This window comes from Vanellus vanellus, assembly GCF_965231255.1.
Source record: "Vanellus vanellus genome assembly, chromosome: 1".
NCBI lineage: Eukaryota > Metazoa > Chordata > Aves > Charadriiformes > Charadriidae > Vanellus > Vanellus vanellus.
Genome location: NC_138905.1, coordinates 199,471,979 through 199,489,302, shown reverse-complemented (window position 1 = coordinate 199,489,302; position 17,324 = coordinate 199,471,979). Strand labels below are relative to the sequence as shown.

Genomic DNA, 17,324 nt, shown 5'->3' with positions numbered 1-17,324 from the left:
AAGCTGGTTTTCACAAAACAGGTTGCAGGCATCTCCTATAGCACATCCCCTGCAACAGGGATCCTCCTCCAAGCCTCAGTGGGTCATGAAGGTAAGCTGGTGGCAAACTTGTGGGACAGCCACGTTACAGAGAACTTATCTGACCTTACACCAAGCACATAAATGCTCTTTAAGGACAGCTGAGTTCAGCGTTACCTTGTGAGAGCCCTCTCTGCCTCCATAGGCTGAATGCATGAGAATGTTACCCTGACACCTCAGGCTGCCCAGAGAGGTGGTGGAGTCTCCCACACTGGAGGTATTCCAAACCCGCCTGGATGCTGTCTTGTGCAACCTGCTGTAGGTGACCTTGCTGTGGCAGGGGGGTTGGATGAGATGATCTCCAGAGGTTCCTTCCAACCCTGACCATTCTGTGATTCTGTGATTCTGTGACCACAGAGCAGCTGACAAACAGACCTTTAGTGGAGATTGAATATACGCCAGTGGCAAGATAGCAGGACATTTGGCCAATGGGTGCCAGGAGGATGCTGTCTTCTGATGGCATAGAGGCTAATGCTGTTTGGCTGTGCACGGCACGACCTCTGCAAGGAACCTGCATGACTTTTGCTCAGTTCCCCCAAGACCGTGCCGAGCAGCCGGCACGGCTCAGGCTCCAGTCCTAAGTGTCTGTGGGGTGGAAGGCAGGCGAGCGAGGGGCATAACAGCAGCCTGATAACACCCACATACGCACCTCACCCGTGAGTGCAGAGCAGGAAACAGAAGAATATGCACCTTGCACGTCATGCTCGTATCAGGCTATTGCTCCGGCTGCGATAATGGCAGTGTTTAGAAACAGATTAAGAGCTTTGGGCACAACTTCCCGCCTCTTCCTTCTCTCCAAGCACTGAAGCATGAGTGTGGTATTCACGTCTCTTCATTAGCAGATAGTACCAAGCTAAAACAACAAGACATGTAGGTGAGATTTTGCTCGCATAACTACAGATGTCCAAGCCTGAGTTAGCTGGTCCCTTTGCGGTGGGTGAAGACCCATGCGCAAAACACATTGCATCCATCTGCCTGGTGCCCATGTTGAGCCAGCGATTAGCAGAGGCCCTTTGCCTTTCCTGAATATGACTTGGAAGTTGTCTCCAAAGGGCTTGGCTGGCTGCCTGGTCCTGCCCAACAGGGCAAAACTTCTGGAAAAAACGTGTAGCTTTGCGGTCTGCAGCCAGCCCCCCCCCCCGAGCCCATCCCTGCTGCTCCCACCAAGGGGGCATCAAAACCTTGACAGATGTATGCTGGGAACACGCATGGCCCTGGGCAAAAAAAGAGGTGCTGGTGAGGCAGGGGCGTGGAGGCAGAGAGACCTGTGCCAGGGCCTGGTTTGAGAGGGGTGGCTGAGGTGGGCAGCAGCACGCGGTGCAGGTGTAAGCCACTGGATGGCAAGAGGGAGAAGGGGCACAATTGCTTTGCTGAATACTACTTTGGACCCCTCTTCCCCTAGGGCTCACAGACTGTCTGAGTCTACCCTGATAAAAAAGGCATGAAGAGCTTGGGTGAAACCACAGAGAAGGGCACAGAGGGTGTTCGCGGCATGGCCTCACCTCCAGAAGAGATTGTTTCCTTCTACATCGCTTCCATCATCGCTCCTGCTTGGGTCCTGTTCAGGCCCTGGAGCCCCGGAGGCTGCCAATCTCACACCTTGGGGCTCCAGAGGGGAATGAAATCCTTGGAGCTCTTTCCACATCCACCCAGAGCTAATGCTTCATCTTGGGAAAAGTGTTAAATCCACCTAGGCTTTGAAAACACAATGATATCAAATCTGAATTTAAAACAATTTATAGACCATCATAACATTTTAATGGGGAAAAAATACACAGTCGTTTCAAGCTTGAAGAGTCTAAGTAGTATGGTTTTCTATAAATGGCTGATATGTTATTTGTTTATTGGGCAATCTACTTTTTTATGTTGTTTGTCAGGCTGTATAATTTTAGGTGAAAGCTTTTTCGAATGCTGTGCCTGCCAGAAGAACTTCCTTTATATACAGGTTTTTGCTCCAATGTGCATAGAAAATAGACCACTAATTGCCTTCTTACCCCATCTTACACTGTTAACCAGAACCTGGCTACTCCATAAATTAGACCATATTAACGGTGCTGCTGCACAAATGAGTTGAGCGCTAAAGTAGTTGATTTCATTTGAGGTTCACAAGAGGATCATTTAGTTTAAGAGGCTGATTTTGGCAACTGTAGCACTCATTTATTCAATTGGAGGTTCCTAACCACAACGAGGGGGAAGTGATCTCTTCATAGGACATCAGACAAGAATGGGAGACTTGGACTCTTTCACTGGGGTTATTTCTTCAGGCTGGTGCATTCCTTCCTCTGAGCCTATGTCTGCCTTGGTCTGTTCTGGGTCTTTGGACTGTGTGTTACCCCAAGAGGAGGTTGTCTCCTAGGTTGAGCTGATTCTGGGAAAATGTGGCCCAGGTGGCTGTGGGGCTTCTGAAATCTTCTTTATTAAAACGTGACGTCTCTCTTCCTTTGGTTGCTATGGTGAAATGAGTCCCGCCAAGGTTTCTGCACTGCCATGTGGATTTTATTGACTGTGAAAAACTGTTGCAAATGTAATATATGAGAACAGCCTTAAATCCAAAGATCTAATGATCGTGCCTGTCTAGACACCCAATGGTTAGGTGTACCCAGCAGAGCCTCTCACCGCTGGCCTAAGCATTGATCCATTCCTTGGCAGCACAGATACCACCTGTGTCAAGAGTGGGACAGCCCAGGGCTTTTACAAATTCAGATGAACTGAGAGCAACCAGACTGGAATTTCTTCTTCCCATGTCTTTCCATGTCACTCCAGCTCGACTGTCTTACAATCCCCCCACAAATACTTCTGCGCTCGCTGTGCACCCTTGGGGTCTCTACCCTCTCACTAAGCTCCGAATCCAGAGGTGCCCTTCCAGGGACCAAACGCCCAATGTGTTCCTTATTGGCCGGGAGAGAGTCTTCCTGTTTGACTCTCCCTGAAGGAACAAGACCGATTAGTCTCCTAAACCACACTGAGTGTTTTCTGTCTGCCGTTTCTTAAAGCCTCCTGTTATTCCTAGGGCTTGGACCAAACACCAAGTTAATGATTACTGGGTGGAGTTTCACTGGTTATTTTGAGGAGACAGCCTTTTCCAGCCTTCTGGACACCTGAGGCAGGACATTTAATCAATGTCTTTGTCCTTGTCAGCTGATGCATTAAATCAGGTGGCGTTTAGGTACATAAAATTATTTCAGGCACTGACAATGTTCTTTCCAGTGTGCAGGTAAGGAGCAATAAAACCTACATGTATCGTTAAGAGAAGGAAAATCCAGTCAAGCTTTCAGTTAAATGTGCAAATTTATACCCATTATGTGTGTACAGTTCATCATTGCTCTGTAAAGACATTGATTTTTTTTCTGGTCTGCTATGTAATTGTGGGTTTAAATCACAGCTTTTCAAACTTGAGCTGGACTTAACTTGCAAATGTAATACAGATACAAACATATAAATACTGGACAGAAATAGTATACAAAGACACGGAAACAAATATATAAATAAGGGACTGGGAAATACTAGATGGAAATACAGTTAAGAAGATTATTATGGAGAAAGAGAAAGTGAAAGAAAAAGCAAGTGAAAGAGAAAGTGGGGGAAGGCAAGGCAAGGCCAGGGGCAAGAAAGGCGAGCTGAAGGGCAAAGTGGAGCAGCCTGTTGCAGATAAGTGGAGATACTTGAGGCTATGTGGATCCTTAACAAGACTAAATTATACTTGAAACATTTTATTATAAATAAGCGAACTAACAGAAGTTACCCTCTACAACAAACGTTTAGATTATTTTATATACACAAGGAAAATAATGCAGCTGAGCAAGTGAGCAATCCATATTATTTAATTGGTACTGCTTACTTTTGGGTTTGTGAATTATCTGTGAGAAAATTCTAGTGTCTTTTCCTTCGTTTGCTAAAACATGAGAGGCCCTAAAAAGTTTTCCGAGGGCTGATGTCTCCTAATTTAAAAATATCTATTTATTCAAATATTTAAAATTCAACCTGTGTTAATGACTGATCAGATATGTAAGGTGTAGATCCATTTCTTTTCCTGTGTTGGATGATCTTAAGAATTAGGCCCATTGTAGTGTATTACGCAGGCAAGGAAACACCAGCAAGGAAGTTCACTGAACAGTTTCAATTGATGCCGCTGTCTGCACACTCTGTGAGATGGTATTTTGCCTTCTGCCCTCCTGCTGTTCCTTCCCAGGACTCCTCTCTCACTTACAGCACGTTACAGACGAAGGCCACTTAAACCAATTCTGCTTTTGTTCTACTTTCCCTCCTGAGGTATTCAAGTCCAGGACTTAACTCCCTGCAGATTTTATTACACCCGTGCTCAGAGGACAGGGGCCAGGTTTCCTCACAGGCTCGTTCCTAGTACCTCCTTCTGTGGGGTCTGAGAGGTTCACAGCACCTCCAGGGCTGATGTATCGGTTCACAGAGGGGAGAATGAAATCTGGCATCCATTTTTTAAATGGATTTCAATCATTGCATTGATTTCAGTGGAACGTAAGCATGTAAATCCCTGAAATCCACATTAGATCAACAGGGATTAAGTTACAAAGCCTCCACTAGTTCTTAGAGCCTAGCTGAAGTACTCAGATGTTCTACTGGATCCACCAACTCAGAAAAAGCACTGGAGGGGGTCAAGATACTTCTAGTGTCCAGCTCTTATGGCACTTCTTGCTCTCTGGCACAACCAGACTTCGAGTTTTCACAAACTCAAAGGGATCTGCTCGCTGCGGGAAGAAGTTGTAAAGTGCTTAGCTGCTAAGTTTTAAGATGTATCTGTGCAGCCTATGTGATGTGCAGCAGTTCAGAGTTTGACTAAGTGTAGGGTACTTTGCACACAGAGATAGGTCTGGAGGAACATTACCAAGGGCCAACATCCCACCAGAACTTCTAACATACTTAAATCCAGCAAAGAAACGCAGCAGTGAAGAAAACAGGGCAGGAAAATGCTCTGTAGGATTGTTTTCTCCAGATGTCAGCTATTCCAATCCTCTACTCCAGTTTGGGATCAGCCATATGTACATAGCTCTTGTTTTCAGAGACTTGCAGAGGCAGTGACTCCACACTCTCCCCATACAGCCAGCTCCACTGCGGCGCCGTTTCCCAGCTTCGCTCTCACACCGGTCCAAACAATTTTAAGGAAAGTTTCCCCACATGTTTGATGAGAGGCGGAGATACCGAATGGAAAATTTCAGTCCAAATAGTTGAAGTCCGGCAAAGTTACAACGGACAAACAAGAAGGGAGGGCCATGGTGAGAACTGCCAGGTGCCACCTGCGCAGCCAGGCTCCCGCTGAGCCCGAAAACTACCCTGCGCCAAAAAGCCTGGGGTCTAGGGGAAAACGCAAGCAGGAGGAGCTCCCTCTGGGTTATAGATCTGCCCTGAATTCCTCTATCTGTAACTATCTGAAAATATATATATGTGTATACATATATATAAATTTCTGCTCCTATCTGGTGTAATAAACATGAAGTGGAAAATAGAAAGTTGTGTGGGACAGACAACATGAAATTGCTGCGTTTTCAGGGGAAAGGTTCATGGTATTTTAAAGTAATTACTGAACTCTTCTTACAAAGGAATGAAATTGTGCTTCCCTGGTGACAGGCAATATTCCCACCAGAAAATGAAATTATGAATATCGGGGGGGTGGGAAGAACATTAAAAGGTGTAAAAGAGAAAGTGTAAAAAGACACTCCGCATGTAAGATCCTCTTCTCCTCTCAGCCTTTCCCAAGGCAACTTTCCTATATATTTCCTGAACAAGGTCTTATTCAAAATGGCTTACGTAAATGTGTCTTCATGCAGCTCAAGATGTGGCCCACACCGACGGTGTGAAGAAGCTGATGCGTGCTGGGAAGAGCAAACTGAAGTTGCCACGTGTGAATGCAGAATCACTCAGAGATCAAAAAAGCTTCTTGCCAAAAAAAAAAAAAAAAAAAAAGCTGATGAACCAGTGTTACTTTCAGGCAGGTGGAATAGTTCGTGCTCTTGTTTTTATCGTTGGTGCTAAGAGGGAAAGACAGCTTTGTTTTCACATGGTTATTGATTATTAACCAGCTTTGTGAAAGGTTACCTTTCTGCTAGATACAGCCGGGGGGGGGGGTTAAAAATCAATCCCTGGGAAAGCTCTGTTTCCCAGTCAACTTCTCCTTCTCCCACTGCCAGCCCTTCCCATGGATACGGTTTCACTGTGTCGGTTTGAGCATGGCTGGGAGAGAAAAAGAAATTATTTTGAGGATGTTCCACTCACCTTCAATACTTTTCTGTCAAAATATGGATTGCAGAAAAGCGGTTGGGCCTCGAGAAGTCATCAAATATTATGCAGATATAGAAAATCAAACCAGATTACTATAGGAAGTGTGACTGAACTACTTACTGTTTTATACTCCAGTTAGACAGTCAGGGATGTGGGAGGAAGGATGAAACTACCATCAGTCATAGAATCATAGAATAATTTAGGTTGGAACAGACCTATAAGATCATCAAGTCTAACTGTAAAGGTCATAACAGGAAAGTGAACTAATTGAGTAGAGGTTCACAAACTATTTGCATTGAAAGGCAAACAAATTGCTCCTGCCACCTTTCCTTGGGAAAAAAATAAAATTGCTGTGTCCAGATGGCTTTACATTTCACTGAGCTCAGCAACCTGCAGTGATGTCTGCCAGACACTACCAGGGAAGACATGGACAAGACTTTCAAAACACAGTGACCCAGATTAAGTTCCTAAAATACCATTTAAGGTAAGATCATTGAAAGTGCCACTGAATTTCAACAAGTATATTGTATAGGTTGGTATATGTTTTAAAACCACTTAGATACCACATTAGGTGTGTGTTTCAGCTTTCCAAAGCACTGGGGACTCAGCCACAATCGTATTATGTTGTAAAGTTATAGGCTTCATATAATAAGGACTGAGAATTAACCATGCAGACAACCTCCTCTCTTTCAGGCAAACACCAAGCTAGAGGAATATGATCAAATCTTAACAAGTCCTTAAAAGACACTTGAATCTAACACAGAAATTCAAGTATTGCATGATCTCACTGTAGGATGGCAACAGCTGGGTACCCAAAACATTTGTTACTGGTGCTTGAATATCTGAATTCCTGTGCTTGTGTTGAAGATAACTAAAATGTGCCTGTACCACTCAGCATTACTGATACAGACTCATGGATTCAGGTTTGTTTAACCTTTTGGAATAACAAACTTGCTATAAGGGTTTCCCTGCTAAGTAGATCCTCGCAGCAACTTTAATAAGAGCATTGAGTAGCCCAGAAAAGTCTCCTCAAAGGAGTAAAGTGTCATTAGAGGAAACAACCTGGATCTGTTGAGGTTGTTCTCAGCATGAACTACAACTTTGTTAATGTATGTGGGACTATGCTCATATATCAGACAAAATGCAGAGCTGTATGTGTGAGCTTTTCAGCTCCACAGATGAAGCTGGGTGATCTAAATATGACAGCCATAGACATCCCCAAGATCTCTAGGGGCTTCTATGGTCCATAAAATCTTCCTACCGCAGGTAAAGTACAGGACCTCCAGTTGAACCGCAGCATACATCCAGTCAGGCTTTAAGGTGATGGAGAATCTGCCCAACCCGTTATTAATTTGTTCTAGCGTGCAGTATGTCCCTTACTTTTCTTTTCTCTTTTCAATGGTTAAAACTCTGTTGTACATTTATCAGTGAGAATAAACACGTTTGTATCAGCTGTCCTTCCTTTGCATGGTTACCTGTAGGCTGAGGATGGCCAAGTTTCTTGTCACTCCAAGCCTGCCAAAGACACAGACCAGGGGAGTCAGGGCAGGGGAAGTTCCCAGCTGGGGGATGACAATGCTGGGCTTGCTATTCAAAGCATTCAAGTGCTGCTGGCCTCATAGGGTCCACATATGAGCTAAAGAGGTAATGCCGCACCTTTTAATTTCTTACATTGTGCCTACCCATCTCAAGGCTCTTCTAGTTGGAGAATTAGGGCTGAATAAATGCAGCCGGGTGCAAGGTCAGCAAAGGGTGGCAGTGCCTCATGCAGTGGCTGCTAATCTGGAAACATTTTGCCACAAGATTTAAATAAGGTTACAGGGGACACTTAAGATGAGGAGGAATTAAATGAGGACTATAAAATCCACACGGCCCAGAAAATCCCTGGAGCAGAAAATTCTGGGAGTTTGGGAAGAGATCTGGGTGTGGTATCTCATGTGCATACTGCTGCAACTGCCCGAGGTGATGCGTATGGACATAATTTAGGGAGAGCGTATAAGGCCACTAGACTTTTGAGTCAGCACAGCGGTGCCTGCAGAGCCCGGTTCTGTTGGAAGCGGGGCTACTCCCATCACTCCCGCCTGCCTCCCCCATCACCCGTTTCCCACACCAAGTGGGCACCGAGGTGGGACCCACTCATAGCTCAGAGGCTTCACCTGGGGACCCACAGCTGGTTCTTCAGCCAGAGCTCAGTGACTGCATCCCAGCAGGAAGAGGCAGGCAGCAGTGATGCCTGGGCTCGGGCCTCTGCTGGGCTCAGGTCCCCAGCCTGTGGCCCCCCGGCTGCCGGCCATCGCCACCGGCTGGGGTCCCCAATGCCGGGATACCCAGCGGGGCCCTTTTCCTGCGCTGCAGCTCACTGCCTTGTTGTTAGCACGGCAAAGCGTACCCTTATCGCCTGCTCACGCAGGCAGAATGAAAGAGAATTAGCTCTAAATTATACGGAATTCATTTGCTTTGGAGGGGGGAGTGTTTGTTCTATTTAGAAACGTTCCTTATAGAGAGAGGACCGCATTAAGACAGCGGGTAATGGTCCTACCTGGAGATGAATCAATTTGCTCTGGGTTTTATGGCCTTGCGTTTGTTTGTCCGCGCCGGTTCCCCGTGGAAAACCCGGGGCTGTAAATGCTCCGGGGAGCAGATCTCTGGGGACCTCCCGGCACGCAGCCCCCAGCCCAGGGGAAGGGGTTGGGAGTGCTGGGCTGGGGTCGGTGCCCAAGAAGTCTCCGGATCTAAGGACACCTGTGCCTGCAAGCGACCTCAGAGGAGGTATCGCGGGCACCGGGGTGCTGAGCAAAGAAGGTGGGGGGACCACAGCTGAAGGAGCTCGCCCGGCTCAGCGCATCCCCCCCGGCCGCACACCGGCTGCGAGCCCCGGGCAGGGCTCGTATCCCGCCCGGCATGCCAGGGGATGGAGAGGGAGGGCGCCGGGCGGGGGGGAGCCCGAGCAGCAGCGATGTCTATCGGTAATTCCCGCTAATAAAATACTTTTTCACTATCCTCACTATAATTGGTTTACAGCCTCTTTTGTTTATTTATCCATAAGAGCTGCTGTTAAATGGCTTGGGAAAGCAATCGCTTAATGGCTCAATATTGAATCAAAGGCTCAGTGTGCTTTCTAAGAGATGGGGGACCCGCGTGGGTGCAGAGCGGAAACTCATTTTAAGTGTAATGGACTGGGCGGGTTTATGATCCCACGGAACCGAGCGCAGGACCGAGGTACCGGCAGCCTCTTGCCCCACCAGCCCAGGGGATGCATCGCCACCGGCCAAGCTAAGCCAAGCTGGGCCGGGCTGAGCCGAGCCGAGCCGCGCCGCCCGGACCCGGACCCGCCGCGCTGCTCCCCGCAGCCGCCCTAGACGGAGCGGCGGCTCCGCGCCACGGCGGCGGCGGCAGCCCCGGTGCCAGGCGAAGGCGCCGGGGGAAGAGGCGGTGAGAAGAGGCGGACCGGGCAAATAGGAAGCGTGCCTGCCCCCGAGCCGGTGAGAGCGGCCGGCGGGCCGAGGGCAGGGAGGCAGGGAAATGATCTTTGTCCCTTTCGGTAGCTCTCCGCCTCCTCATAGCCTCGTCACCAAGTCAACCGGCACCAGCTCGGAGCAGATTATCTCCGAGGGTCAACACATTGCAGCCCAAGCCGCGGGGAAGGCTCCCAAATTTACCCCTTGGGCAAACAATCCGCTGCCTATCGCTCGCTCTGGTGATAGCATTGTGGTCCCCGCCGGCCGCATCCCCCCGGGCAGGAGGGGCAGCGGGCAGAAAACCGGTCCTTGCCTCCTCCCCGGGACCCCGACACACCGGTGTCCCTGAGGAAGCGACCCCTCGGAGCACCGTGCCCACCCCCGGGCATCCGCATCCCTGGCCGAGATGCCCCCCGCAGCCAAAAGTCCCCGAGTGCCAAACCCTAGAGAGGAGCCGTGTGTCCCCTCCCACTCCGCCCCCACCACCCCCCCGAGGATGTTCCTCTCCGGGCCGCGCTCGGGGCGGGCTGGGGGATGAGCAGCCCCTGGGCAAGCGGGGCGGGGAGGGAAAAAGTGGGTTTAGGGGCCATCCCTCCCGGAGGGCCCCGCACGTCGGGGCGACCCCCCGACCCCCTCCTCGGCCTCGCAAGCCCCCCACCGCGGGGGTCCTCGCCCCAAAGCAGGGAGCGGCCCCCCGAGGCGGGGTCGGGTGGTCCCGGGACATGCTCGATTCAGGGGAAAGGGTGTTGCGGGACCGGGGCCACCCCGGGTGGCCTCTTATGGGTCGCGCCCCGCCCAGGAGGGCTGCGGGAGGGCTCACGTGGGGGGAGCGGCGCCTATGGGGAGGCGGCGGGAGCCGGGCAGGGCGGCGGGGCCCGGCGGGGCGGCGAGCTGTCAAAGAGGCATCCCGGGCGCCGGGAGCGGGAGCTGCCCTATGTGTCCCTAAGCTGAGAGGCATCCCCCCCCTCCCCGCCCCCCCCCTCCGCGCCGGCCCCGCTCGCCATGAACACCGAGGAGCAGTATTACGCCTCGGCGCAGCTCTACAAGGAGTCGTGTGCGTTTCAGAGGGCCCCGGCGCAGGATTACAACCCCAGCCCCCCCGCCTGCCTCTACATGGGCAGGCAGCAGCAGACTCCTTACCCCAGCGCCTTAGGGGCTCTCGAGCAAGGCAGCCCGCCAGACATTTCTCCTTACGAGGTGCCCCCCATCACAGAGGATGCCGGGGTCTCCCACCTTCATCACCATCACCACCATCACCCTCATCTTCCTCCTCCCCACCAGGACGCGCTGCCTTTCGCAGACGGGGCGGACACGGGGGCGATAGAGGAGCCCCGAGTGCAGGTGCCTTTCGCCTGGATGAAGTCCACCAAATCGCACGCCTGGAAGGGACAGTGGACCGGTAAGCCCCGCCGCCTCCCTCTGCCGCTGCCCCGCCGCTTCGCTCCCTCTAGGCGGGCAGGAACCCTCCCGTGCACCGGCCCTGCTCCCGCCGCTCGGGTGTAGCGTGGAGAGGTCCTGGAGGGTCGCTTCCCCGGGACGCTCCTTCCCCCCTGCCAACCCCCCAATACCCACTGCTGTGGGGCTGCTACCGTCGGGTTGAACGCCGGGGTGGGATCCGGCTCCCCGGTCCCCGCCGGCGGGCTCGCCGCGCCTCGTGCTGCCCAAGCCCTAAGCAATTATTAACGAATTATTTTTCACCAATTAACTAATTGTCGCCAAGCCGGGGCGACGTGCAAACGCCTTCCCGGGCACTGCCACCCTCCGAGCAGGGGGTCTCGGCGGCGCGGCCGCTCCGCGGGAGCGGTGGGTTCCGCGCAGGGCGAGGCCGGGGGCGCGGAGACACCCGCGGGGTGGAGCGGGCGGGGAAGAGGCCGACAGGGCTGTAAGGGCAGGGTACAACCCGGCTGTCCGCGTACCTGCGCGGAGCAGCCCCCGAAACTCCGGGGCAGCCGCCTTGTCCCTCTCCGCTGCTCCCCCGGCTCTCCCCGGCGCCCGGGTGGCAGAGCCCGTCTCCCCTCCCGGTCCGTCTATCCCAACCCCTCCTGCTTCTCCGGTGGGTTTTAGCCGTTATTGCACTTTTTCAAGTGAAAACCCAGGGCAGGGGAAACAATGCACAAACGAAACAGAGCTGCCAGCAAGGGGAAGAAACTCTATCCAGGCAGAAAGTTCCGCTGCCCAACAATATTTCTGTCTCTGCCTGCACAATGTTATCGTGTCCTGCGCCTTTGTCACGCCTATACGGCAAATATTATATTAATGGCTTTGTTCAAATAGACAGTTGAAAAAAGGACTGGGGTATTAAAATCGCGGTGAAATAGATTGGGAATCGCATGAGGTAGAGCGAAGAGGGTCCCCGGTCCCCACGGAGGCGCATCCTCTGGGCAGGGTTGAGGAGCGCTGCCCCACGCCGCGGACTCGGCGGCAGAGATTGTGCCGGGGGGGAAGGGAAAGGCGGGAAAGAGAAAAATCAGACCTTTTTTCTCATGTTGAGTGAATTTGGAGGGAAAGAAAAAAAAAAAAAAAGGGTGGGGTGGGGGAATAGATAAAGCCAAACGCTCAAACTGCCGATTTTTTTTTCTCTGTCGCCCGTACCTGAGGAATTGCAAAACGCGCAGCAAAACGCCAGTAAAAGCCAAAACCCCTTTCCCAGCTCTTCCGGGAGGGTCAGGCCAGGGCCGTGCTGTGTGTGGGATGTGTGTGCAAGCACACCCACTCACGGGCTGTTCCTATCGCGGGTGGACGCTGAGCTCCCGGAGAGCGAAAAGGGCACAGCGCACTGCCCGGCGCCTACACAACGCTCGTAGCCAAACCCCGGGGTATTTGCACGCTATACATCGCAAATCATACAGCCTAAGGATGTATTTTTTATGGGAAGCCTTGGGATTCAGGCGGCTGTGGATTCTGCGGGGCTTTGCGTTGTTATTGCCGGGGAAAAGCTCCCAAAGAGGCCGCGGCCGAGCCCGGCCCGGTGCCATCCGCCGTGCCCGGCTCCGGGCTCTGCCACCCGCGGGGACAGACGGCCCGGGGGCTGCCGGTGGCCTCCCGGGGCTCGCCCCCTCCCGCGGGCATGGCACGGCCGCGGCCCTCCGTCAGACCCCTGGTGTTCCGCCTCCCGGTAGCACTGGTTGACTTTACCATGACAGAACCATTTTTTTTCAGATCCATATACACAATTACGAGTATATACATGGGTTTATATTTACAAACATTTCTATGCATATATAGATTTTTAATATATATCTTTATATATGTGTATACATAGGTGTATAAATATAGGCTTATATTTACACACATTTTATGCATATACATATATTTTAAATATATATTTTATCTATATACACACACATAGGTTTTTATAAAAAGATTTATATTTATGAACATTATTTATATAAAATCATGGGACTAGACGAGAGGCGGGAGAGCCCGCGTTGAAATAGCTGTTTCTGTCTGGCTGGCTGTGCCCTACAGATGGTACCGTCACCAAAACCGTACCCGACTGTTCTCCCGGCGCTGGCCACAGCGGCCGTGAGTTTCGGTGCTCACCCCCGGCCCCTCTCGCCGCCGCCGCCGGTACCACTCTGGCCCCAGTGCCCGCGCAGGACGGCGGCGGCCGCGCTGGGAATGGCGATTCCACCGCTGCCGCTGTTTCCGGGAACGAGAAATCCAAAGTTTCACCAACCTGGAGAAACGGAGGGGCTGCGGTCCCGCTCCCGGCCCTGGTCCCGCTCCCGGCCCGGCAGCCGCACCGGTGCCCACCCCGTTGCCTCCCGCGGGGGTCCCGGTGGCCGGGGAAAGGCCGAAGCCTCCGTGGGCCTAGAGCTGCTCCGTGGCGATATCCCGGGAGATCCCCCGCGGATCTCAACCTCCTGCTCCGTGAAATTTCCCCCCACTTTTTCGCGGCTTATGCAAAGGACGGAGGCCCGATCCGAGGCCCCGTCGGGGAAAGCCGCCCGCTCCCCGCCGCGCCGCCTCCCCGGGACCCCACCGCCACCGCCTGTGGGCCCTCCGCTGGCGGGGAGGCTTCTCCTCGGGTCCTTTACCGAGGAGGTGAGGTATTTATAGATATAATTATATTTTGTTTTGTTGCTTGTGTGTGGGAGTCACACAAGAAAACATTTTTTTTGTTTGTTTTATTGCTTTGGGGTTTGTTTTGATTTTATGTTTGCTTGTTGTTTTTTTAATTTTTTTTTTTTTCGTTTGGTGTGGTTTCATTTTGGGGGAGGTTGCTTTCTTTTTCTTTTTCTTTTTCTTTTTCTTTTTCTTTTTCTTTTTCTTTTTCTTTTTCTTTTTCTTTTTCTTTTTCTTTTTCTTTTTCTTTTTCTTTTTCTTTTTCTTTTTCTTTTTCTTTTTCTTTTTCTTTTTCTTTTTCTTTTTCCTTTTTTTTTTTTCTTTTTCTTTTTCTTTTTCTTTTTCTTTTTCTTTTTCTTTTTCTTTTTCTTTTTCTTTTTCTTTTTCTTTTTCTTTTTCTTTTTCTTTTTCTTTTTCCTTTTTTTTTTTTTCTTTTTCTTTTCGCACGAATCTCAGCAATTGTCAGGCCCTGGATCCTTCGGAACTTTCAGCGATACACAAACAGTGGCGCTTGAGCGTCTCCCCCGGCTTGAGGGACGGCTTTTCCCTCAAAACCTCCACCAAATCATTATTAAAAAAAATATTAAATAGTTATAAAATAAAATAGCAGCAGTCGTGGCAGCCGCCACCAGCACCGCCTCGCTGTGCCCGGCTGGGGGGCTCCCCGAGGCCGTCCTCTCACCCCTCTTTCTTCCCCCCTCGCCGCGCAGGGGTGCGGGTCGTGGCCCCCCGCAGCCCGAGGGGGCGGGCGGGCGGGCTGGGGCTGACTCTCTCTTCTCTCCAGGTGGGTCCTACGTGGTGGAACAGGAGGAGAACAAGCGGACGAGGACCGCATACACCCGGGCGCAGCTGTTGGAGCTGGAGAAGGAGTTTCTCTTCAACAAGTACATCTCCAGGCCGCGGCGGGTGGAGCTGGCTGTCATGTTGAACTTGACCGAGAGGCACATCAAGATCTGGTTCCAGAACCGGCGGATGAAGTGGAAGAAGGAAGAGGACAAAAAGCGAGGGGCGGGCAACAGCAATGACCCCGAGCAAGACTGTGTGGTGTCCTCCGGGGAGCTGCAGGGCAAGGAGGATCTCCAGCCGTGCCCCCCGGGGAACCTGCCCTCGGGGGCCTCCAGGGACCTGCTCGCCGCCAGCCTCGCCCCCAGAAGGCAGCAGGACTCTCGGTGAGCGGCCGGGAGACCCACACCCCGGGCCGGGGAAGCGGATGGGACCCAGGAGAGAGCCGGCTCCCCGCCCCCGCGCCGTGGTCCCTCGCCCGCCTTCCCCCGGGAAGACTCCGTGCCTCCCCTCCGAAACTGCCGTTCTTCAAAAGCTACATGAAAGGTGCTCGGCTGTCGCAAAGAGAGATTCGCTGGGACCTTCTCCGGTCCTACGGCCCGCAGCGAGCCGCCGGGACGGCGGCGGGCCCGGCCCCGCTCCCCCCCGGGCAGCCCGCGCCGCAGCGGGCACTCCGGGGCAGCTTTCCCCGGGGAAGGCGGATCTCGGGCGGCCACCGTCGGTGTCTTCAACCCTGGGTGCACGGAGCGGTCTGGAAACCGTAGGAGAAGCGAGAGCACGCCGCCTTACTGCCGGCGGCTGCCCGGTTGGGGCGCGGGACTCGACGTGCCCGGCGCCGTACAAGCGCGGACGCGGAGCCGAGCATCCCAGCCCTTCCCGGGACTGGGCACCCCGCCGTCTCCGTCCCTTCCACAAGCCCCGGGGCACTGGGTCTACCGAGGACTCCCCCAGGACGATTACTCACTTCTTTGGAAACTGGAATCTGGAACCTGGTTTGTTTCGTTTTCTTTTGCCTTTTGGGAAAATAAAAAAAAAAAAAAAAAGAAAGAAAAAAAAAAAAGGAAAAGAAAAAAAAAAGGAAGAAGAAAAAAGCCCGAATGTCCTGCGGGAAGGATTTGTCTCCCCTGATGACCGGCTCCCGATGACCGGCACAGGTAGCCAGACCCTCCTCCGAGCTCCACCAGCGGCTCCGCGGCCGTCGGGGCTCCGCGGCGGGCGGCGGGGGCTCGGCGGGGCTCAGGGCTGCCCTCGCCCCCCCTCGAAGGGTGGCTGCAAGTCCGGGGATGCGGCAGAAAATGCGCGGGTGATCTCCGGCCGTGGGGCAGAGGCAGATCGGGCTGGGAGCCGAGAGCGGGACGTGTCGGGGGGGCAAGGCTGGTCCCAGGGACATTTTCCTTTGGGGAAAAGCTCCTGCCTCCCTTCCTCCTCTCCCACAAGCTCGGACTCTGCCTCGGAGAGAAGAAACCTCCCTGCAGCTCCTGCAGGAGAGCCTGGCTCCTCCAGGCTGGAGCCGGACAAGGGGTGCTCCGCCGACGGCCGCCCCGGGCCCATACCGCCTTCTCTTCAGCCGCTGCCCGTCTGTTGCCAGAAAAATCTTCCCCGTCGCGACAGTGGCGGGAACAGGCATTTTGTACACGGGAAACGAGCTATTCCAGCGACCGCCTGAAACAATGTCGGAGATTCAACTAAGTGGGGGAAAAAATCACACCCAAACTAAAAACGGAAAACAGCGGCGGGAAGGAGGCAGGAGCTGCCCGGGTTTGCTGTGGGTCAGGTGGACCTGTCTCCCCCCTCTCCTCGACGGGGAGGCTCCAGCCCTGCCCCCGGCAGCAGCAACAACCCCTCGAGCATCCCTCGGAGACCGCCACGGTCCCTCCCGCGCTGTGGGTCCGGGAGTGCCATAGGAGGAGGAAGAGGAGGAGGAGGGCCTGTCCCACCCTGGCCAGAGGATGTTCCCAGTCCCACGGCTGAAAGCGAGGGGGAGAGGAAACAGCTTCCCACAGCTCTTTTTTTTTCTCGTCTTACACGAGACTTTTCACAATAAGATGGAGACTTGATCTGAAGGTGTAATTCATGTATTGCTTTTCTTTCCTTTGAGGGCTCTAAAATGTGTGTGCAAACAGGGACGTTTCTGGTCATTTTTCCTGCAAGTTGCCTGAGAAATTTATCATTCGAGCCTATATATCCTTATTCGTCAAAACGCAGTCAATGAGTGAGAACTTTACTAATGATTATATAAGCAAAATTCAATAAAGCTGTTCTGCTTAGGAAGCAAAGCACCACGTTAATTAAGGTAACGTTTCTCAAACTTTTGGGGATCATAAAGCCATTCTTAAACCTCAGCATTTCCAATCACTATTTATTAGCATCAACCTGTCACTGGAAACATGCAGTGGAACAATTTCCACCTATCTTTTACGATGTCTGGCACTGAAATTGCAGTCCGGGGGCTGCTATAAAAATAGATCTAGCTGCAAAAAAAAAAAAAAAAAAAAAAAAAAGTCTATCACACACAAAATACCACGATTTACTGCCAAGAATTGTACAGTGCATTGTCCTGGGTAAACAGCACACACCGTGTCTGAAATTTTAGCTGTCCTTTTGCTAGTATAACACATTCGGTTTCACTTTTCTCCGTGCACTGCTGTAAAAACGGAGAAGTTGCAGAATTGATATGAAGTGTTTGAT

The 17,324-nt window shown here is 52.2% G+C and overlaps 1 protein-coding gene across 1 annotated transcript; it reads left to right on the top strand.

The window, feature by feature from the left end:
• Positions 1-10,787: 10,787 nt before the first annotated feature.
• On the top strand, positions 10,788-15,026 carry PDX1 (pancreatic and duodenal homeobox 1; the record flags this gene model as incomplete). The annotated part of the gene is made up of 2 exons (XM_082491256.1): positions 10,788-11,184; positions 14,638-15,026. The coding sequence occupies 2 exons, from the start codon at positions 10,788-10,790 to the stop codon at positions 15,024-15,026; spliced, it is 786 nt and encodes a 261-aa protein (XP_082347382.1).
• Between the last annotated feature and the right edge of the window lie 2,298 nt (positions 15,027-17,324).